The sequence below is a fragment of the Lissotriton vulgaris genome, chromosome 9 (genome assembly GCF_964263255.1).
Source record: "Lissotriton vulgaris chromosome 9, aLisVul1.2, whole genome shotgun sequence".
NCBI lineage: Eukaryota > Metazoa > Chordata > Amphibia > Caudata > Salamandridae > Lissotriton > Lissotriton vulgaris.
In genome coordinates, this window is record NC_141697.1 from 1,185,241,243 (window position 1) to 1,185,264,197 (window position 22,955).

General features: G+C 42.8%; 1 protein-coding gene across 1 annotated transcript in view; it reads left to right on the top strand.

The window, feature by feature from the left end:
* Window positions 1-22,955, top strand: part of IFT122 (intraflagellar transport 122) — a 283,966-nt gene that overhangs the window by 123,690 nt on the left and 137,321 nt on the right. Inside the window, exons 10-14 of the mRNA XM_086939241.1 lie at window positions 191-329; window positions 417-619; window positions 2,166-2,303; window positions 5,975-6,139; window positions 10,002-10,199. Of these exons, the coding sequence (XP_086795367.1) occupies window positions 191-329; window positions 417-619; window positions 2,166-2,303; window positions 5,975-6,139; window positions 10,002-10,199 (843 nt within the window). The remainder of the gene's footprint in view (window positions 1-190; window positions 330-416; window positions 620-2,165; window positions 2,304-5,974; window positions 6,140-10,001; window positions 10,200-22,955) is intronic.

A 22,955-nucleotide genomic window follows, 5' to 3' on the forward strand; every position in this document is an offset into this window, starting at 1 on the left:
GGATAGTATATATGTTTTCATCTCTCACCCCTGCAGTTTTCTTCGTGTTCTTTTCCTCCATATTTTAGCCTGGAAGAGTGGTAGTTTGCAAGCACTCTTTTATCTTTGAATACTCACCATGCGCCTTTTGAAATTGTGTGTGAGGTATGCTGTATGCAGAACCCTGAGTTGTTTCTTTTTCTGTTCACAGGTGGTTGGCTGTCAGGATGGGACGATCGCTTTTTATCAGCTGATTTTCAGCACTGTCCATGGCCTGTATAAGGATCGCTATGCCTACAGGGACAACATGACTGATGTCATTGTGCAGCACCTCATCACCGAGCAGAAAGGTAAGCATGTACCATTTAGACAGGCTCTCTCTCGTTCATGAGAAAATTCCTACTAAACTCTTGCAATACTTCTCTTTTTTTCCCCAGTAAGGATCAAGTGTCGCGAGTTGGTGAAGAAGATCGCCATCTACAAGAACCGTCTGGCAATTCAGATGCCGGAGAAGATTCTGATCTATGAGCTGTACTCAGACGACACCTCTGACATGCACTACCGCATCAAAGAGAAGATCATGAAGAGGTTTGAGTGCAACCTGCTGGTTGTGTGTTCACAGAATATCATTCTCTGCCAGGTACTGCTCCCTGCCTCTGGAAAATGTAATCATGGTGTTGAAACAGACCTTTGTATGTTGGTAATGTGCAAACTTGTCTGCCGAATATATGGCATGCACCCCTACCTGCGCCTATGCTCATCCTTTTTATTTTTATTTTTGCCTTTGAATAATGCATTTTAGAAGGTGCTTCTTCAAGTGTCTCTTTTTTTCTCCCATGCTTTGACATTTGCAGGGGGTTCTGTGATTCAGGGAATGCACATCTTATCTCTCTTGTTTTCAGTAATGTCTGGGGTTGCCTGATTGGGGAATCAGGCAGAGGGTAATCTAGTATCAAGGATGAAACTCTTTCAATGTGATGTCGCTAATTTTATATGGTTGTGATGTCTTTCTACACAGCCCAGAGGTGACACCAAACCAAAATTGTAGCCTGAATTAGCCTTTTGCTTGCAGTCGCTTTCTGATTTTCAGAATGCACCATTCCCGGTTTATCACCTGTTGGTACCCTGAGCATGCAGAGATGCCATGGATGCCTAATACCCCAAGCTCTGGAGAGCCAGAGGAACAAAGCTGCAGATTAACCTTGGCAGTGATAATTTACTGCATGATACAGATTGGAGGGAATTACAGTGTTTTGGAAAAAAATCACTAACAATCGGATAAAGGTTCCGCATGTGCTACTGATCAGCCAGTGAGGACTGGGTTGTACCATTAGAATCCTTAGGTCTTACATAATTGAAAAATATAGGTTTTTATGCATCTCAATGGAACTGAGTTTGATATCGGTCATCAATTGAACAGAACTCCATAAACCGTGATCCTGCTACAGTTGAGGTAATATTACATAACTGATTATGCTGACTGTATCACCTAGGAAAACCCACACATATTTAGTATTGCCAGACTCTAACATTAAGGGTACAGGCAAAATGTGTTTGGTTATCAACCCAGGTTTTATGTTAGTCCATTTGAGAAATGCAACAAAATATTGAGCCAATTTGTTACATAAATGAAAATATCGCCACATTTTACGTTCTATTGCTAGGCTGCAGTAAGATTGTAAATGATGATTTTCTTCCCCAGCTCCCGACTTTTGATGTTTTTTTGCATGCATACATAGTTTGTGTGGATTCTCACAGAGATACAGCTGTTTAAGAAACCTAACCAACATTTTTGACTAAAGCTCAAGCAGAAAGGTGTGCATACACTGGCAATGAAAGGGCGAGCCTTTCCTGTGTATTTATTATGAGCTTTTCACATTTAATCTGCCAGCCTATTGAATTTATGAATTAGTTATACCTTAAACTTCTATTTTGAAGAAGGGTTTTCCTGATGGCTGTTACCTAGTATAGTCACTATACGCCAGCTGTCATGTTTATACACACACACACACACACACACACATATATTGCATTATTACTTTCTAATGAGATCCGAGGTTGAGAACTCGTCATTTCTTCCTCTGGGAAGTCATTCCTGATTTCCATACATCAAAGTTTTTTATTACCTTCTTGACACTATGCCATAAATATGCCTCTACCAATGTGCAGCTTTGTAACTTTTCCAGGAGAAGAGGCTGCAGTGCCTGTCGTTTAGTGGAGTGAAGGAAAGAGAGTGGATGATGGAGTCTCTTATTCGTTACATTAAGGTCATTGGAGGGCCAACCGGAAGAGAAGGCCTTTTGGTGGGCTTAAAGAATGGCCAGGTAACGTTCGTATCTTGGTGCTTCATTGTCTTAGCTATGAGACTGGATTAATTGGAAAGTACCTATTCATATAATTGGTTTTAAGGAGAACTGCTTACTGTCATTGCTTTTCACCTACGGTTTATACATATATAGCCACTGTAGAAGAATGTTATATTTGGCTGACAAGGATATTTCGAACAGAAATGCAGTACACTCTGATATCAGTATATCTAAAATGAATGATTGTGCATGAATGATGTTGCAGGTATGGATCGGGGTGGTGCGCTAGGTGCCAGGGATGGTGGTAGACAAATTATTCTTTCATGACCCCGTGAATGCAGATAGAGAAGCTGAATCTCCTGTTTAAGATCCTTAAGGTCCCAAAGCTGAGGACTTACTAGGTTGTTTACAAAAAAAAATGTATTTATTATTTTCTTTAATAACAGCAACTGTACAACATAACAGCAACGGTACAACATCGGCCAAAGAAAGTCTCCTGCCACCCTTCCCAGGAGCCCCTTTAACACCATCGCTGTTGATGGTATTCCCCTCCTGTGCTGACCCTCTATTCCCATTGTTCATGACGAGCTCAGTTCGTCATCAGCGCAGCTCAACCGTGCCTCATGACGAGCTGAGCTCGTCATGAGCATCGAAGGGGCTAACACAGTTGGCATACTGATTAGGCATTACAATTTACATTCCCTCGATACCCCCACATAAATCCAATGCTACATGAGGACTTACTAAGTTAAAGGAAAATAAATGAGATGGAGCAGGGAGTATTAGAAATGACTGGAGATGTTGATTGGCAGACTGAAAATCTCTGGCCTAAGTGTAGCCGGAGGCTGCCAGCAAATAATATGTGGACCGCTTTGAAGAATAGTGATAAAATATGTTCTCCCTCCCCCTCTATCCCTCAGCCAATCAGTAGACATTTTCAAACCACAGCAAATATTCTCTGTGACTTGTTGCCCGGGGAATTTTCTTAACACTGCACGTTAACCTTGAGACTCCAGACTCGAAGAGGTTTCTGTAAGCTTTCCCTAAACTAATGTGACTTATCGCCTTTAAAGATTTTGAAATGCTGTGCATATGCATGGTTACTCCTCATCTGTGCAGGTTTGCAAACACTGTCCCTATTCTGCGGAATGCTGAGGCACTGGGACTTCTAGCCTGCGGAGGTTACATATCATTGTGCTTTGTAGGAGTTGGGCAAGTATAGAAAAATCAATCTCTGCCAGGGCTCTGAAGCATTACATAACTTCAATCGCTAAAGAAACAATGCGATGTTTCAGTATAAGGCTTTAACATTAGAGTGGGAATGTGCAGCACCTTGGTAATCGATTGTAATGTTTCTTATGGAATTGATACTGAGTAAACTATATGCACACATTTTCATGTAAATACCTCTTTTTGCCTAAATTTTGCTGCAACAGTGTAGTTTCTCCCATGAAGGATTGCCCACAGCTCATACGAGCAAATCATTACATGCTCAGTGTTCTCTCAAATCATGCCCCTACAGAAACTGTAAACAGGACTCATTTTAATGTTCTTCAGTTCAGAGTGAGTGATCTAGATTCGAGAAGTATTGTTTTTAAAAGGCAGTATATGAAGGAGAGGAAGAGATGTTTACCATTAATGCTGGAGTAGGCGATGGGTAGCTGTTCTCTGCACCAACCCTTTTGTACATTATTCACAATAGAAATTGATAGTTTGGGGCTTTTTAATGGCATAAAGGACAAACGGTGGAGCAACGGATGAAAAGCTAGTTTTTCACAAGAAGCACTGATTACCTCAGATTTTCTTCTTCGGCCTCTTCTACCTGGCAACATTTGGATGGGAACAAGATTGGTTGTGAGAAACATTCGACAATCTTCATATATGATGTAAGGTGCTGCATTTAGTAGAGCATCAGCTGAGTGATAGACGGCAAAAGGTGCAGACTAGTAGAGATTGTTCTGACAGAAAAGAATGTGGCCAGCAAGGTTCCTCCGATGGAATGGTTTTGCTTAGTGGTCTTCGGTAGATTGCTAGATGACGTTTCAGAGTAGTTGGGAGAAACTGTGCATCTATTGTTATAAGATATTACATTTATAATGGTAGGTTGGATTGTTTGGAAAACATGAGGAGCCTGTTAAGGGTTGGTTCTGTGTTCTGGGCTAGTGGTATGTGACTGTGTCACTGGGAATGAAACCAGCAGTGTACAAACTGAAAGAGCTACAATCTTGAGTGCTCGGTTGGTGAATGAGCCTCAGTAACCTGGTTATATTGATGGTGCCTTCTGGTACCAGCAAAGCCTGGATTTGGTTTTAATGGAATTGCTTGGTCGGTTCCGTCGACATTTGGACACAGCAGAGCCCCTTTAAACATTCTGGTTGTTTGGTGTAGAAGACTGAAATTAATGTTTAATAGATGCATTTAGGGAATAACTGGTTTGGGATTGGATTCAGTAGAAGGGATTCCTGCATGAATCTAGTTATTGGAGAACATTAATACATTATTAAAATGTATGTGTGTTTCCTTCTGTATCTCCAATCACTGCAGTGTTTACTTATTACTTTTAGGACCTCTGATTATACAATAATGGTCTGCAATTTCATTCTCCTAGATAGTTCAAAGAAGTCCCAACCCCATCATAACACTTGTATATCTTTTGCCTCCACTGTAGTGGCAAAAGAGTTTTTTTCAGCTCCTTTATCAGGTGCAGGAATAGTGTTCAAATGTAACAAAACATTTTCCAGATTAAATGTTCATTTATGTTTTGTAGGCACTTTTTTATCCCTAGACTTAATTTGTTGAATTATGCTTTTTATCTCCCAGCGAGGGTTTAGCCCATTTGCAGGTTAGATTAATTGCTTCTTAGATCGGATCAGGCAATGTATCCCAAGAACTACTTGTTAACCTTGGACCATTGCACGAATGCAAGTCTTTCATTTGTTTTTGCCACCACACACCTGTCATCCTTTGAAATCCTGCTATAATACCTGATTTTCACTGGTTGCAACAAATGAACAATTATTTTATTCTTGGCACTTAACTCAACATTTTCCATTTAGCTTCAACATATTACCTTCATAAGGCTTGCTACTTATAGTATGCTCTCTAAGTAACTACTGGCAACTAGAGGCAGTTGAAAAAAATATTTTTTTACATACTTGAACTAGTCTTGATTAGTAGTGAAGTTTTCTGATGGACTGGTGAAGAGATTAACCTGGGAGGGGGAAAGGCTAGTCTTACAGATCCCTGTGGTTATGTGTCTTTTGCAACAAAAGGGATGTGGGTACCCCAGCTTCTTTGTCACCTCCTGAGGCTTAGAAGCAAGCTTCCTGTTTGGCGCTCTGATACTAGAGGTCACTAGAAGGTTGCACAGCTACCCGAGTGTCCTCTTAGTCCAGAGATGAGCATTGTTGCAGATCCTCCACCCTGTTACATCATTAATGCCCAATCCATCTTCCAAAGTAAGAAATAAAGCCGCGCTTGCTGTATCTTCTGTCTGCGCATGCTTCAGTAGAGTTAGGCAAGGAAACCTTCTTGATGCTAATCTATTTGAACCTTTAAAATTGGAGTTCTTTGGTCATTGCGGAACTCCGGTCATCGACCTGCTCCTGCAGTGACATCCTTTTTCTGAATGAAACTGTTATTTCCAGTATTCACAAAAATAGTTTTCACTTTTCCTCAATTGTTTTCAGATCCTGAAGATATTTGTGGATAATCTCTTTGCTATCACCCTGCTGAAGCAGGCTACGTCTGTGCGGTGCCTGGACATGAGTTCATCTCGCAACAAACTGGCAGTGGTGGATGAACACAGTACTTGCCTGGTGTATGACATACGCACTAAGGACCTTCTTTTCCAGGTAGGGTCTTTAACCTCCAGTTGACCCTCGTCTCCCTTAGTATGATAGTGATAAAGATATATGTACATGGGAGTAGTGCTTAGAATTTAAACCAACTGCTCTTTGGGGACTGCTTGATTTGACTGTGCGAGTTTGCTAGGTTTGACATTTGTCAGGTACCATGTGAGATTACTGTTTATGCAATTGGTTATACTGAGTGTGAGTGCTAGTTGGGACTGTATACACGTGTGTGTGAGATTGCTGTGCGCGCCAGTACTCATGCCTTAAAAAAATATGTATATATATTTTTTAAATTATTTCATTCACAAACATACCAGTCCATGTATTACATTTACATTATCAAATGAGTAGTTTGAAGGTTTGAAGTAAGAGAGGGCAGGGTATAGAGTTCTGTGCTGGAAAACTCGCAGCACTACTCACTTGAGTGCTATAACTACGATCACTTAAGTGGGTGATTCAGGAGTGATCTAAGTAATAGGTCCTGGTGCTCTCTCGAGTGTAAGTAAGCTGAGCAAAAGGATAGTTTGATCATGAATGTTTGATTTATGTGATAGGCGTCATTCATTCTGGGCTCCTGATTCCCACGGTCCTAATAGTTTCTGCTCAGTGGCCTGAGGTGGTGTGCACTCCACACATAATCGGTTTGACCCCTTAACCTCCAGGCAGACACTAAGACCCGTTGTGTTTACATTCTCCCTCATCTGGTTTTAAATCTTTGGGAATATGTACGTTGTAAGTACCTTGCATGTTGTGTGTTTGAGGTTTTCTATGGTTTTTTTTGTAAATATATTTTATTGGCATTTTTAAACAAAATGAGGACCATATTGTAAAGGTACACCAGGTCGCGTGAGCGACAGTTTACAACGCATTTGGCGGTACTCAAGCCCTTGGATAGGAAATGAAAAAGGGGGAAAGGGACAAGCCCAGGACCCCCACTCCCTTCAGAGCCCCCCACCCCTGTCAGTGCGCCTACAACCAATATATAAAACACAATAGTCATGGGTATACTCTACCGATCGTGAACTCTCGCCGTGCCAGGTAGTGTAACGGGGACAGCCTCCAAAACTCGCCCCTCGCATTAACCGCTATCTCTCCTGCTTGTGATAGGCTCCTTCCCATTAGAGTGTCGAGTCCTACGCTAGATCCTCCTCCCCCTCACTGGAACTATCAACAGGTCGCTGGAGCGCTGTCACCAGTGCCTCCTCTGCTCTGGCCACTTCCAAGGATTTGTCATTATCTAAGCGCCTGGCCTGCTGCAGCCGAAGTGTGCTCTCAGCACATGCCCACCGTAAGAGATTCGCTTTCCATCGTGAAAAACTAGGGCTCAGGTTCGATTTCCAGTGCATGGTAAGTTCCCTCTTGACAAGAATCAAGCCCAGGTCATAGAATTTGCTAGTAACTTTCGTTCGGGGGGTTTGCGGGAGCTAGAGTAACAAGCAGGTTCCCATGTCCGTCTCTATCTGCCTGTCCGTGACAGCATTTAGACAAGCCACTACGTCTTTCCAATAATTATTTAGTCCCGTGCAGGACCATAACATATGGGAGAAATCAGCTCCGTCAGCCCTACATCTCGGGCAGTGTGATGTAGTACCCCCAAAATACTGTGATATCTTAACAGGCGTCAGATATGCCCGATGCAGAGTAAAAAAACTGGACCAGTTGGAATCTAGAATTCCGCGTACCCTTCCAGGCGCTCCGAACCAGCTGGGGCCATGCCGTCTCTGGGATGGGTTTTCCGGTGTCCAGTTCCCATTTACCTCTCAAACCATCTAAAGGCAGCATGGCTTCCGTCGACAGCCTCCTGTAGAGGCAGGTAACGGCCTTGAAAGTGCCAGCCGCCATAACCACATATTGGCAACCCAGAGAGGTCGGCGGCTCGGAAAGCCCTACGTTCCATTGTTTCTGAATACTGGCCACTAGAGCGACATGTAATAAATAATCCCCTCTCGGGAGGCCATAAGTATTCTGCAACTCTTGGAAAGTCAGCAGAGCCCTATCTCCGTACAGATCTCCAATCATGTGCAGCCCAAGCTCTTCCCAGACCGCCAAAGCTGACCAGTTACCGCCGTGCGGAAGGGCTGTACACATCCCCAAAGGAATTTCTTGGGCATACGAGTGAACGACACCAGAGTGTTTGTGGCTACGAAACCAACAGAGACGAAGTGTGCGTTCCTCAAGAGTGAGTTTATCTAAGTCAATCTTCTGGCCTAATATTATAAAAGAGATGACATGTCTAGGAAGCAGACTGCCCTGTGGCCTCTCCGGTCCTCTAAACTCCCGAGCCACTGCTTGAGTAAGCCACTGCAGCTGCACCGCCAAATAGTACCATTCAAAATCAGGGACTGCCAGCCCTCCATCCGCTCTGGGACGCATCAGGGTGGCCAGAGCGACACAACGCCTGCCCGAACCCCAGATGAACCCCGTAGTCAAAGATCGAAGTCTGCGAAAGATCGACGCTGGTATCCACACTGGCAGTGTGCGGAACAAATACAAGAAGCGGGGAAGTGCCACCATTTTCAACAAAGCCACCCGCCCCGCTACCGACAGAGGCAGGGTACGCCAAAATCCCATGTTACCCTGTAGGTTCCTGATCGCCCTATTCACATTGCCCTCCAGCAAGTCTAGCTGAGAATGATACACATGAGTACCCACATACCGGCGACAGTGGTGTTCCCATTGAAGGTTCTCCTCAGTCTGGGGTGCACGTTCTCTTGGGGTTACTAGGAAAAGGCAGGACTTCCCCCCCCCAGTTGACCTTCAAGCCCGAGATATCGCCAAAATCCTGAATTGAGGTTTTCTATGTGAACAACATTGTCATCACTCTCAACTTAAAGATAAACTCTCCCCTCAAGCTGAGATCAAATCTTGCTCTTCTTAAGTACAATACTTCTTAGGGTTAATCAAGAGTCATGTGAACACGTTTATTTCTCCTAAATGTGTGTCTGTCCTATGATCGTAACCACACAGTCTGCTGTAAAATTTGACTTTGATTTCCAGTTTATCCCCTAGAATAGGGGTACCCTGATTTTCTGCCCAGATAGCCATCATAACTAGGTGCCTTCAAAGCCAATTAGCACATCTAAGCAGTTTCCATATTATGTGTGCGGACATTCTATGGGGTGCCCTCATTCCCTCACTAGTTAGCGCATCATAACAAGTTGCCATTTTGCCCACGTAGCATTTGATGGTCGCTTTGTTTTAAGTTGACTTCATGTATTATTCCATATTTTCCCATTGTAAGTCATGAGTCTGCACACTCAGTCCACAGGATTTACACCTGCATAATCTCGTGGATCGCACACCAGAAGAAATGAGGAATTCACAAATTCAGACAGGAGCTCTGCACATGCTCAAGCCCAGGTGCAACTGCTAATTATTTGTACACCCGGTCGTGAGCATATATTGTGTAATTGTAAATTAGGTGATTTTGTATTTAATCTATGCGATGTTTCCATATATTGAGGAAATTTCGTGTTGAAAACCCACAACCAGTGTTTAACCCACTGTGTGTTTTGCTGCAATTATCTAATTAACTTTTTACCGATGTATAGCATCAGTATAATATTGTAGACATTACTTGCAACACCAGAAAATGTAAGTGTTTGTTTACTAAGTACTAGAAGTTTTGTACTCTATAGTAAAATAACAAATTGTGTATCTTTGGAGAGATTTGTTTTTTGACAAAGTACGCGCGTCAGTCTTTATCTACTCCAAAGGAATTATGAGACTGCCTTGTAACTCCACAACTTCAAACAATCCTTAGTATTATGGAAAGGATATGTGAGTGGGTAACCCCCTTTCTTGTGTTTAATACAAATTTTCCTTTCTTCTTTTTCACCCACAATAATGCTGTGCCTATTAGGAGCCCAATGCAAACAGCGTTGCTTGGAACACTCAGTGCGAGGATATGCTGTGCTTCTCTGGCGGTGGTTACCTCAACATCAAGGCTAGCAATTTTCCTGTGCATCAGCAGAAGCTTCAAGGCTTTGTGGTGGGGTACAATGGCTCCAAGATCTTTTGTCTGCATGTTTACTCCATGTCCGCTGTTGAAGTGCCACAGGTAAACCCCTTTGCCAGATTTTTCCCCTAAATACTTTCTCTTTTGTAATTCTTACTCATCTTCATAATACACAGCTGTGGTGGTAATTGACATAAATATGCACACACAGGTAACTTACATTTAATAATTTTGTTTCCATCTTGTCTACTGTGTGAATAAATATTATTATCTTAGATCCTATCCATTTTTTAAGACTGTCCAAAAATTTGAGGGCAGGTGGTATAGTAGATCTTGAACATTTGTTGCAAGTCTTATTTCTTTCAATATAATCCTTGAATGTGAACCCCTACTACAGTGTCCCACAGCCTTCAGATTTGAGACTCCCAGGCAGAACATCAGTTCCCACAGGAAAAAAACTCCATCTAGAACCAATATTTCTGTTATTATTCAAGTTCACAGTTAATCCTCCCAGCCTTTGTTTTGTCTTTCTTTTTGATACCCTAAATTAGACAGTGCTCTTGATTTGCATAGAAGCAGTTTATTTAAATGTGAGCAGTTGCTGCAAAGAATGCTGCCCTTCCGTTTGGTGCCCATGCGACAGGTCTGCTTTTTATATTGAAGATGTGGGAGTTTATTGTACAGTCCTTTGCATCAGCATAGGTCTCTCCATTAAGCTTGTGACCCTAGAATGAGAGGACCCCTGCTTTAACCCACACTGCAGTGTAGTGATTTGTGTTTCAAGTGAATCTGATTTCTTGTTAAAACACTCTGAGGACGATATTAGGATTTCTTTTTTTAAGTTCAAAAGTAAGTTTATTGAGGGAGGATAAAAGAATAATACAAAAAATATTGTAACAATGAAACATTACATATGATAAAGCAATCTAAAATTGAGAAATAAAGAAAATAAATGTGTAAGTCAGGTCAACATAGCAAACAAATGAGAATAACAATGGTATACATGCAGTCGGTGAACGAAGGATAATTACAGTTTATGTCGAGATTATGATATAAAATAAGATATGACATTACAATATGATATGAATATGAGAGAAGTCATGGAGGTTTAGACACTTCCTGTTGTGAGGGGTTCAAAGACAGAGAACGATGGGCATTAGCATCAATAAACAGTGTAACAGGTAGCCACAAATCTGAACAGTTTAATGCAAGGTCCGGACTGGGAACTGAAAGCAGCCCTGGCAAAGTTTGCAGACCAGTCCCCGTCCGGCGTGTAGCGAGCGAGCCCGACCGCTACTAGGCGTATTTGGGGGGGGTTTTACCCCCAAGAACATTTTGGAAAACGACAGATCAAAATGGTGAATTTTACAGCACATTTTTCGTTACATATTCAATTGTATCAACTTTCAAAACACAGTAAATAGTAGATGAAGACCTTAAAGAGCATCAGGTTACCCACCCAGTCATATTTACCCATAGACATTATTTCAGAGAGCATGAAATAGAACACAAGAAATGAATCAGAGAGAACAAAGTAAAAGTGAGACCAGCCCCCACATGTATATAGCGAACAAGCACCGAGGCCAGTAAGCATGGTAATGTCACACATGAGCCTCCAGCTCCAGGTCACTGAGGCCAGAAACTATGGAAATAGCACACAAAATTAAGCACCCAGACCAGAAAGCATGGAAACATCACACATAACCACTCAGGTTGACAGAAGACATGGAAATGTCCCAAATGGCATGGCACCTTGGCCAGAAAGCATAAAAAATTAACACAAATGCCCTGGCCTTGACATGACACATCTTTAAATAGCCTACTCAAGTGGGTGGCACAATAAGTGTTGCAGGCCCACTAGCAGCATTTAATGTACAGTCCCTGGGTACATGTAGAACCACATTTCTAGGGACTTACAAGTAAATTAAAATTGCCAATTCGGTGTAAGCCAATTTTACCATGTTTGAAAGGAAAGAGCGCAAGCACTTTAGCACTAGTTAGTGGTGGTAAAGTGACCTCGGGTACTCGTGGTGGCACTGCCCTTGTTAGTTTCTACCCCTGCACCAGGCAGGAGCAGAAATTAAACTAAGGAGGGTTTTAAAGGGCCTATTAGTGTGTGAAGTGCCCCATACCTGAGGACTTTGAAAACTTTTCACAATAAGAGAGAGGAGTAGGAGGAGCAGGAGGCGGCATAAACAAGGAGAGGTATAGCTAGCGAGTAGCCTGAGAGCCACACACCTCTCTCTCCCCTAAAACTCTAGCAAAAGTTTCAGAGGCTACCACTAATTTCCTAGGGAGGTTGCAACCCCCTTTATAGACGTCAGCAATGCAGAGCCTCCACACACAAGCTGGAAGGCTGCTCTGTGCAAGGGTTTCCAGCTCACCTTGTCTAGCACTATGATAACAGCTCTTCCCAACCATGCGAAGGGAGCCAATAGTGTGATACACGCTCACACAGTGTGAGGTAGCAGTTCTAGCTTCCACATCTGATCTTGCCCTTGCTGCCCCAGGGTCCTTAGGAGCAAGTAGGAGGCTGTTGAAGATCTAGGGCTGGGATCAGAGATCAACTCTGTGATGTCATCAGAGGATTGGTGATGTCATTTGCCTAACACTGCACCTTCTGTAGAGAACTCTGTGCAGCTAATTTGTTTTAGATTGAAATTGATGCAACTTTTTCAGCTTTCTGAGGCCAAAAAACACGAGTACTATTCAGCTGGATATTCTGTTCCTTAGACATTGACATAGAAACATCATAGAACACACAAGAATTGGGTATTATAAAACAGCAAGTCTCTTTTGAAAACTTCTGTCAGATTGCACACTGGGAACTGCATCTACCATCACTGTGGCCGGATTGCATCTTTTCGAAGTGAACCATCCGCTGAACAGTGAAACACACAAGTGCGCATTTAACAACGCAAACTCCTTTATTGTGACATCCGGACTGAAATCTGTACAGTTTTTAAAAATGTAGGTTTCGAACCAACTGAGCCAGCATCAAGGGAACGCACTGAGGGCTCCTACAAATGTACACGTTGGCCTAAGCGGCCAGTGGCAACACCAGTGGCCAGTGGAAAACAAAAGGACTCACTTGTGTTAAAAAGAAAAAAAAGAAACACTAGAAAGCCCTGTTGTCTGCTTAAAATATGTGTTTCAGCACAAGCCCCAAGTTGGGACTTACGCTGATAAATATATTTTAAGCAGACTTGCTGACCACTACCTTTGCCCCAGTTATAGCCCCCAAGAGTCAAGCAGCACATCGCCACCAAAGGGAGCACACAACAAGTATCCTGCCTGCTGGCTGCTGACTCTGAACATTTCAGCTGGCCTGGCCCTGCTCGGAGTCTGACACACACACGAACAACAGACAACACCTGACCCTGACCTGACACCTGACCCTGACGAAAAGAAAACCCATTTTGACTAAATCTGACCTGAGCTCATCAGGGTTTGAGGTCCGTGCTGCACTGCTGGGGGCAGCGGGCGGCCTGTGGGCCGTGGCAGGAGGAACCAAAGCATGCAGGCCCACTCACAAATAAATTCACACTCGGTGTCCAAGGCACTAGTGCGCTGTGCGCTTGTGCTGCCTGCGCAGAACCGGGTCGGGATTGAACAAAAAGGTATAGGCCAAGGCCCAGGTCGGGCCTTAATTGAGTGTTAACATGCATTTCCCACCTCGAATCTCTGTTAACAGATCACCATCTGCTTTCATTTCATTTTGTCTATTTCAATTCTGCTTTTTTGCCTATTTTACCGGGCCACCCAAGGAAGAGGAAAAAATATGGTTTTATTTATCCAGTCCGCATCACTAACCCGCACCAACCGTACGTAGCTGTTTTAGAATGCTGTTTTGTTTGTTGAAGTCTGATGGGGATCTGAGACCTCATCATTTCCTGGACATCATTTCCTGGACACCGCCTTTAAATCTGCTGTTTCCCAGTGGATGTCAATCATTGTTGTGTCAAAGGAGAGGATGTGGCGTAACAGCCAGAGTTGCCAACTTTGGAGCTGGAGATCCGGGTTCGAGCCTCGGCGTCAGCTCAACATCCTGTGATTCTGGGTAAATCACTTCATCTCCCCGTGCCCACCAAAAATGAATGTGTTTTTTTGTAATGTGACTGGTGCTCAAGTAAAGGGCTAAAAAAAAAATACGAATAACAAGTAACCGACTTCCTGCTCTTTCGAAGAATTTGTCTTAGGCAGAAGGATATACCATACTATTTAGAAGCGGCTAGTGTCAACAACGCATGCCAAGCAAATTAGATGTTATGATACATTTTAGAGAGCCTGCCAAGTGGATGAACGTCATTCTTTGATTGGTTTGTGTACCTGTTTTGCAAAGGACATAAAGGGCTCTTTTTATTCTGAATAGTTTCTCTGCAGTAACATACAAACCTTTCTTTACATTTATGAAGTGCAGCAGCTGGTAAAGAGGGCCGTCTCGCTTATTGTGTCACTGTGCGTGTTATTGAAAGTATTTGCCTTGTTTAAGGAGCATACCAGACTCAGAAACTCTGAATTAGTAAATGAGCTACAGGTAGCACAGCACAGTTTGGAAGCAATCGTGGCAGTGGGGAACCAGCTTTGAATTTGGCTGGATGCTCAAGCATCCTGTGATTCTGGGCAAATCCCTTAATCTCCCCATGTAAAGCGCTTTCATACCTTCGGGTCGAGTACGCGCTATATAAAACAGCAACAAAAAAAAGACTGCCGCAGCAATCATACCTACGTACTTCCGAGTTATCTTGTTGTTCAGCTCATGTTCTAATTTACACAACTCTTCCAGTTTATCTGAAAACCGACATAATACATTCTGTGTGCTGTGGTCATGATGACATGGTCGCAGATTCAGCACCTTAAATTGTTCTCCTTTTTTAAGCATGATACACGTGACGTGTGCATGTCTATCCTTAACCTCTGTGTTTCTTGCTCGCTTTAGTGGCCAACGGGCCTGGGCATTGGGGGTGGTGGAGGGGCGGCGGTTTACCTTTTTGTTTAATCTCAGTCCACAGTGCAAAAATGCAAACAACACTCACCTGCGGGCGGTGGGCGGCGGGCGGTAGACAGTTGGGAGCAGGGACACTGTGACAGGCAGGGGCCAGGGCCATGGCTAGAAATAATTAAATTATGGGGACGGTGCTGAGAGAGGGCCTCTATCGTCGTCTGGCTTAGTTCTCTGGAATTCAGGTCAAGAGCACTTTTTATTGCGCATGTCACCAACAGCCGCGCCCGCCCCAACCCCTAAGGTGGGTGAACTGAAGAAGACTACTAGACCACGCAGACGTGGCGGGCGGAGACATCTGCGCGTGACCCACCCTCTAAAATGGCACTCGCACTCCATGCATTATTTGATTAGCAGCAGAGATTGATGAAGTTTTCGCGTGGAGCGAGGAGAAAGTGAGTCATGCAGACGCATGCTGCGCAGCAGAGTACAGTAGTGACGAGTCAGTGACTACTGTACTAGTAAGTGTGTACAAAAAAATCTGCACCAGCAACAAAACCGGCCCCCGGACCAAAAAATGGCCCTCACCCCTGGCAGCCTACCGGGGGATTGCCCGGTATTGCCAGTCCGGCCCTGTTCAATGCCATATGTATCGGATATACAAAAGCTGTGTCAGTCTATGATTGTAACAGACAGCGTAACACAATGCTTGATAAGACAATTTGGTGAAATCCTTCCAATTCTTGGTTATTTGCTGAAAGGCAACTGCTAGCAACAAGTCTATTATCTTCACATTAAATTCACAGTCCGGCCAAATAGGGGACAAACTTCCTAAGAAAACATGTGAAGCAGAGAAAGGGCATCTGGAGTCAAAAATCAAATTCATTTGAGACCGTACCTTTTCTCAAAAACTGTGAACAGGTGCACTTGTAAAAAGTAAGTGATATAGATCAGCATGCGGCGAAGAGCAAGTCCAACAAACGTCTGAGAGGTCAGCATGTCTTGCATTTAAAGTAAGCAGGAGAGTATGAGTCTATTGTATATTAAAAAAGAGTGTTTGTATGGTGTTTGCTGCTCTAGAGGACTTCCTGATTTTGAGTCAAACCCTGTTCCATAATTCTATGGACCAACAGACTTCTAAATTTTTTTCCCAAGAGAGCTCTACTTTAGTCTTTTCTCTTGGGATGGGTGAACTGTGTAAATTGCAATATATGACAGAGGCCCTAGGACTATTGATTAGAAGAGCATGTAATTTGTTAACAGGAGGAACCACAGGGTCAGTGGAAGAATGCGAATTTGTTTAATGGGTACTGGCATTCTGAATAGCTTGTGTTAGGAGACCATATTTAGAGCGGAAAGATGTAGGCATGTCAAAAGAACTACTAGTGCGCAAGAAAGACATATCTCATTTTTGGCATATAATTGATGTACCCAAATTAGACCACATTGCCGTGAGGATTTCCAATATAGACGTTTATTACGTATTAATATGCGAGTGCTATGCCATCTGGTGGAATTGATAAAAGAGTTCCAATCCATAGGGTCTTAAGAAGAGACAGATGGTATGATTTTAGAAGTATATTTAATTATAGGAGTAGATAAAGATTGCGGCTTACGTGTGAAGGATAAGTATTCTTGAAATGAGAAGTGGGAGATGAAAGATTGTTCAAGCCTGGCCAAAAGAGGACAATCCACAAGAGACTCATATAGCCACCTCGATGATTGGCGAAGTAAAAAAGATTTATGATAAGTAGGAAAGCCAATGAAATTAACCCTACCCTCCGATTTTGAACACATCAATTTTGATATGTGATTTTTTTTATTACTCCATAGAAAAGAGGATAAGATGGAATTACTTTACCAATTTTTTTTGAGGGAATAGAGAGTGGAATATTGGAAATTGTATATAGAATGATAGGGGATAGCATCCTCTTTATAGTGTCCGGGCAGATATTAGGATTTCTTAATTCTGCAGCGAATTCCACAGGTTTATCAGAAAACTGCTAGTTGCGGACCATTGTTGAGGTTGAATGGGGATTAACAGCCCCACACTGGTATATGTAAAATCTTCAAATCTCTCAGAAAAGTCACACTAGTATGCAGATAAGATAAATTTATCTAACTTTATGCTAGACCTTTATATGCCAAGTATGCCATATACTTTCAATGGCAATTCAAACAGAGCACGATCAGCCCCACTGGAATAGCTGACCATTCCCGCATTGCTTCCTATCAGAGTCCCAGCAACTAGTCTTTTTGCTGCCTTCCCCCAGTGCTTCACCTACTTTCACTTTGTTTCTTTGCAGGAATGCCTCAGGATATGCACAACCTTTCTGTACTACAGATACCAATTGACTCCTGCCCTGGCCTCTGCTGTGGTAGACATCTCTGTGCACCATTTTAAAACACAGTGGTGTGGTGTGCCACAGAACATGTAATTTCCTCTTCTTGAGAAATGGATGACTCACTAGATCTGCACTCAGCAGATGTTTCCTCAATTTCCTTCCACTACGCCCTCCTTTGGCTACCATAGTATCCTCAACCTTGGAGCCAATTCCAAAGTGCATTGTTTTTGGGGCCTGCCTAGCTTCGCACCTCTCTGGTGTGCTTTTGTGTTTTAGTTTGTTGCATGCACTTTGTGCTCTGATATCTTCCCAACTTCAGCTACATACCCTGTTATCTTCCTGTATGTTGGCATTAGTTCTGATAATCTCTTTTCTTCTCTGTGTCTTTTTAGGTTTTAATGTTTCACTATTTGCCATTTTGTGTTTTGATGTTCCTCTGCAGTCTACTTTATACTGTGATGTTCCCATGTCTTTGACTTTTGCTCTGATGTTTTCGTTTCTGACCCCTTCTTATCTCCTAGTATTATTAGTCTAATTTCTGGTGCTTTAGAGTGCGAAGCCACCTAGACTTCTGTCTGCCACATTGTGCTGCAATACTCTCTCATATAGACCAGACAACAGTGCTTAGAATATTATGAAACCCAAAATATCACTTCATGCATTTACTTCATTACACATTATATGTTCTGTAACTGCACAGTTTTGCACTGCACATTTATTGTAGAAATTGCTATGGTCCTCTTCATTTTAGATGTATATGCAATGGCTTGCATAAATGCGTTTGTATGTGCTGCGCACGAACGGTATCGGGCCCAAACGTGCTAATAATCTCTATAGGATACACTCACTCAAAATGAGAAGCAATATGAGTTCACAGGCTACATCTTAGAAGCTCTGCCCTGGGCTCCCATACCTAGAAGACACTTTTACCTTCTCACCTAAAGCTGGTGTTGAATCTACTGTTGTTTTCACCATGGCTTCCACCATCTGACTACCTTCACTAAGTGAGACAGACCTGCTGAACGCCTTTTTTACCTTATTCATGCCATGTGAGATGAAAGATTAGTTTACGCTCTTAACTGCTATAGGACATTCCCTGCACAACCTCCGGCCTCACTGTTGCCTCAAACCCCTGCACTACCTGCTGCATCCCCGTGCTACATCATTTACTGCCTTCACAAGCTAGGGATATGTGTATGTCCCTTGGAGATACTAGCTTCCTCTCTCTCTCTCTTCCTTGCCTGGCCGGCTGGAGAGTCTTGCACTGACTGGCACAGACAAGGGACAGGGCTTGGGAGAATGGCTAGGTAACGGTATGTTTGCTTCTGGAAAAATAAACAAATCTGTTAGTGCTCCCCTTCTAAGAAAGGAGTATTGGTGCTACCTTCTTCTGTCAGCCATAGGTTTCCTCTTTCCACAGAGGACATTGCCCTGAAAGATGTGAAAATATGGCACACACCCCACTTTGTTCTGAGATGATCTGCATAAAGATGTGTAGCTAATACAAATAGTGTACCCTTGTTAAAATTAATTGGTCCCAATACAGGTCAGATCCCCTCTTGACCACTGGTCTCTTACATCTTCACTGGAAGGAAGTAGACTCCTTCGTACAGGTATCTTAAGTTAGGGGTCCCAAAGATCGTCCTTGTATGCAGTCATCATGATCCCAATTTTTCCCATGATTAGTTTGAGCCAGTTCCATACCACTACCATCCAAACCAAGAAACGACACTGTGGCTCCCCCTGTTTCCTAGCAGATAGAGGAGGTCTTGGTTGGCATTATTGTAAATGCCACCCTGCAAGACTGGAGACAGAATGAGAAATTTAGAAATCTATGCTATATTTTTGCCAGTGGCGTTTGTTTGTTGGAGCTCTGTGGGCACTTGAATAGAGATACTGAAAATTATTATTTTCCACTTTGCTTCGAGGCATCATGGCCTTCAGCACCTATGTTGTTTCTCTGACCTGTCTGGAAATGAAATGTCTCTTCTTTGGGACCATATTTTAGTACTGCCTGTGAATAAAATATGTATAATAGACTCTAGGCTCTCTTGGTGGATTCAGAAATCCAACCTCCACTAGTGTCAATCCATCTGGCCATCATTCCACAGACTACGGTTTACAAGACTCCTCTGTATTTGATTTGGTGCAGTGAGACCAGTTAATGAAGCTCTACATAAATTGTCTGAAGTTCAAAAGCAAGGGAAATGTTTAGACATCCTCACAGACATCAAGGTATCTTGGTCTACTTGAGTATACATAGAGGCACACAGTACTGTTTCCTGTGCCAGTTAGCTGTTCAAAAATGAAAATGGGGAAAAGGACTATACAAGTGGGCACCCCATATAGATTGTACCATGGCCTTCTAAGTAGCAGATGAACGGGTCCGCTCTCCGGTCAGTCTCCCATCACATTGGGGTTTTCTCCAATAGACGGGTTTGCAACAAGGGACAGATTCCAATGCTCTTAGTATGCCCCTTGACTGTGAGCAGGAGAGCATTTTCTAGGTAATGAGCTCCTGGATAGTTCCGGAAAATTACACTTTCCCTTTCACCAACTCCAATGATTCAAAAACTCTCTAGAAACCTGAAGATTCCAACAACTTAAAGATGATCCTCATAGTTCTTTTCTAGCCAAGAGAGATTTGGTTTTCGGATCTCAACTTGCTTTCCAATAAAAAATGATGTCGAACATTCACAGGTTCTGCATCTCGTAGTTGTTAATGATTCATAGGTGAAAATGATTCAGTAATTCTTCATCTCCAATTACCATTGCAATCATCAAATGATTCATGAATCCTGGTAGACTGCTGTAAATATTGTCTCATCCATCAATGTTTGTTAGTGGACTCCGAATAATAATTTTCTCCATGACAATTTATGCACTTGGTGGAGATTTGTATTCTTGAACTATAGACTCTGCTCACTAGTGACTTACCAATTTAGTTTCTGTATCTTTAATGCACAAATAATTTGAAATGATAACATCTTCTGAAGGTGACATTGAATACATTGTTTAGCTATGGTTACTTGGACAAATAATTGGAGATCTTCAAGATTTTTATTTAGGAGATAAGGGGGTTCTGAGACCGGGCAGATAGATTTATTTCTGTGGTTTTGAAAGTATTTTCCTTATATAAAATCAAATAAAGAATTCTCTGTGCCTTTCATTTTTTAAAGAGTTTCATATGGCGTAGGCAAGACCAGGGGGTATCAGAGCGCTTTACAGACCTAGTGAATGCACTGTTAGAGAGCATAGATTACAAAATTCAGACTCTTTGAGGGTCGGGTCACAGTAGTTTGTGGGGAGGAACATACAGTAAATAATATAGAGTGTGGTTGTGAGCTATATATTAGAGTCTGAAGGGTTGAAGTGTCAGTTGAGTAGAAGATCTTTTAATTGTCTTTTAAAGCTCATAAAGGAGGGGTTTGTCCTGATATGAACTGGGAGGGAGTTCCAGATTTTGGGGGCATTGCCCACAAAACGAGCACGCACAGGCTTCTTTTTTTCTTTACTTTGTTGGGATGAGAAGCTTCTTAGATGGTGCTTCTTAGATTTCTTGTCTGGCCTGCCTTTGATAGTTTAGATGCAAGATAAGTTGGTTTCCCATGTGAAGGACTTTGTGTGAGGTATGCCGTTTGAAACTGCAACGAGCTTTGATTGGAAGCCACTTAAGATTTTTCAGGGAGGGGGAGATGTGATTGTATTCTTTTTCTCTCGTGTCCATCCTTGCTGCCGCATTTAGTGTGGCTCTTAAGGGGGATAGGTGCGACTTTGTGGTGCCAGTGAGGGTGGCGTTCCCATAGTCCAGTCTAGACAATGCCATCGTTGCATGGCGGTTTTTAGATTGTTCGAGGGACGGAAGGACTTGATTTTGTGTAGGACTTTTAGGTTGTAGGATGCACTCTTTGCTGTGTTCTTTATGTGTTTGCGTATGCTCAGGCTTGGGACTAGGGTGATCCATTTGCAGTTCAGAGTGTGGGTGGCGGTTATCCACTCTTGCCCCTGGGGGGTCTGTTCATTGCTCATTGGGAGCAGGAATTCCCTCTTATCTTGGTTGAGTTTCGGGTGGTTGTGTGAGAGCCAGTTTTGGACTTTTATGAGAGTGGTATTTAATCGTGGTAAGCTCTCTAGTGAGGATACTTCTAGGTACAGCTGGGTGTCGTCTGCATAGAGATGGTAGAGGATGTTTGCTTGTTTGAGTGTGATCGTAAGGGGTGCCATGTATATATTGGAAGAGTATCAGTGAGCGGACTGAGCCTTGGGGGACCCCCCTGGTTATGGAGGAAATGTCTGAGGTCAGGTTGTTTATTTTTATTTGTTGGGAGCGGTTATGAAGATATGGGGTGAACCATTTTAAGACCGGGCCGTCCGCTCCAATTAGAATTTAGAGGGATTCTAGAAGCAACTTGTGATCAACCATGTTGAAGGGTACTGATAGGGCAGGAGGGTGAGTAGGCTGCATCTATCAGTGTACAGCGACTTGTGTATGTCATCTGCTATGTTCAGTAGGGCTATTTCTGTGCTATATCCTTTTCTAAAGCCTGATTCCAGTGAGTCAAAAAGATTGTTCGAGTCAATGTGTTGGTTGAGTTGGGAGACAACGCTTTTCTCCAGTATTTTAGCCAGGAAGGAAAAGTTGGAGACCGGTCTGAAATTGTTGAGGTCAGCACGTGGTTTCTTTAGCAAGGGAGTGACTTGTCCTAGTTTGAGGGAGTTGGGCATTAACCCATTGCTCAGGGAGCTTTTTTATCATTGTTCAGAGAGTTGCAAGGGTGTGGTTGAGGCTCTTTGCTATGGAAATTCGCAATTATCTTTGAGATGTCCTCCTCCATGAACAAGTTGAACTTTCTTCAGCTCCTGTGAGTTGAGGAAGATCCTGGGTTTCTATTGCATCCAGAGGGCTCATGGTGATTGGGCACCCCTCAAGAGTTCAGCAAGGGTGAGTTGGTTCCCTCCATTCTAAGGGGCGGGTTTCTGGTGGACGGCAGAGTAGTTGTCTAACAAGAGTTTGATTTTATCGTTGAAGAATTTTGCGACTTTGTCAGTCTTTGGAGACATGGGGATTCTGTTTTGCTGGTTTCAAAGTTTGATGTTTAATGATGGTGACCAGTTCTTAGAGGTGTTTTTTCTTTTGCTTTATCTAGCGCTCTGAGGAAGAATGCAGCTTTTTCGTTACAATGTGGTTTTTATATTTTCTGCATTCCACTCTGAGCAGTGAATGTGAATTGAGCAGGGTTTTGTTCTTCGGAGTCTTTCTGCCACTCTCAGTTGTCTTCTTTTCTGTGTTGAGGTATTTGTTGAACCAGGATCTCAAGGGAGTAACTCTAATTTTGTTAAGTTTCTGGGGAGCTAGTTAGTCTAGGATGGATGTAATTGTTGAGTTATAGTGGGATGTCAGATCGTCAGTTGAGAGGTTGTCTGTTGGGGGAGGGGTAGTGGATACATCATTCTATCTTCCAGGGTAATCTGACTTATGTTACGGGACCATTGTATGGGTTTCTGAGTGTGAATTACGAATAGGAGGAATTTCCGTTTGGTTGACTTTAAAGCTGCAATTTCTTTAGGAGA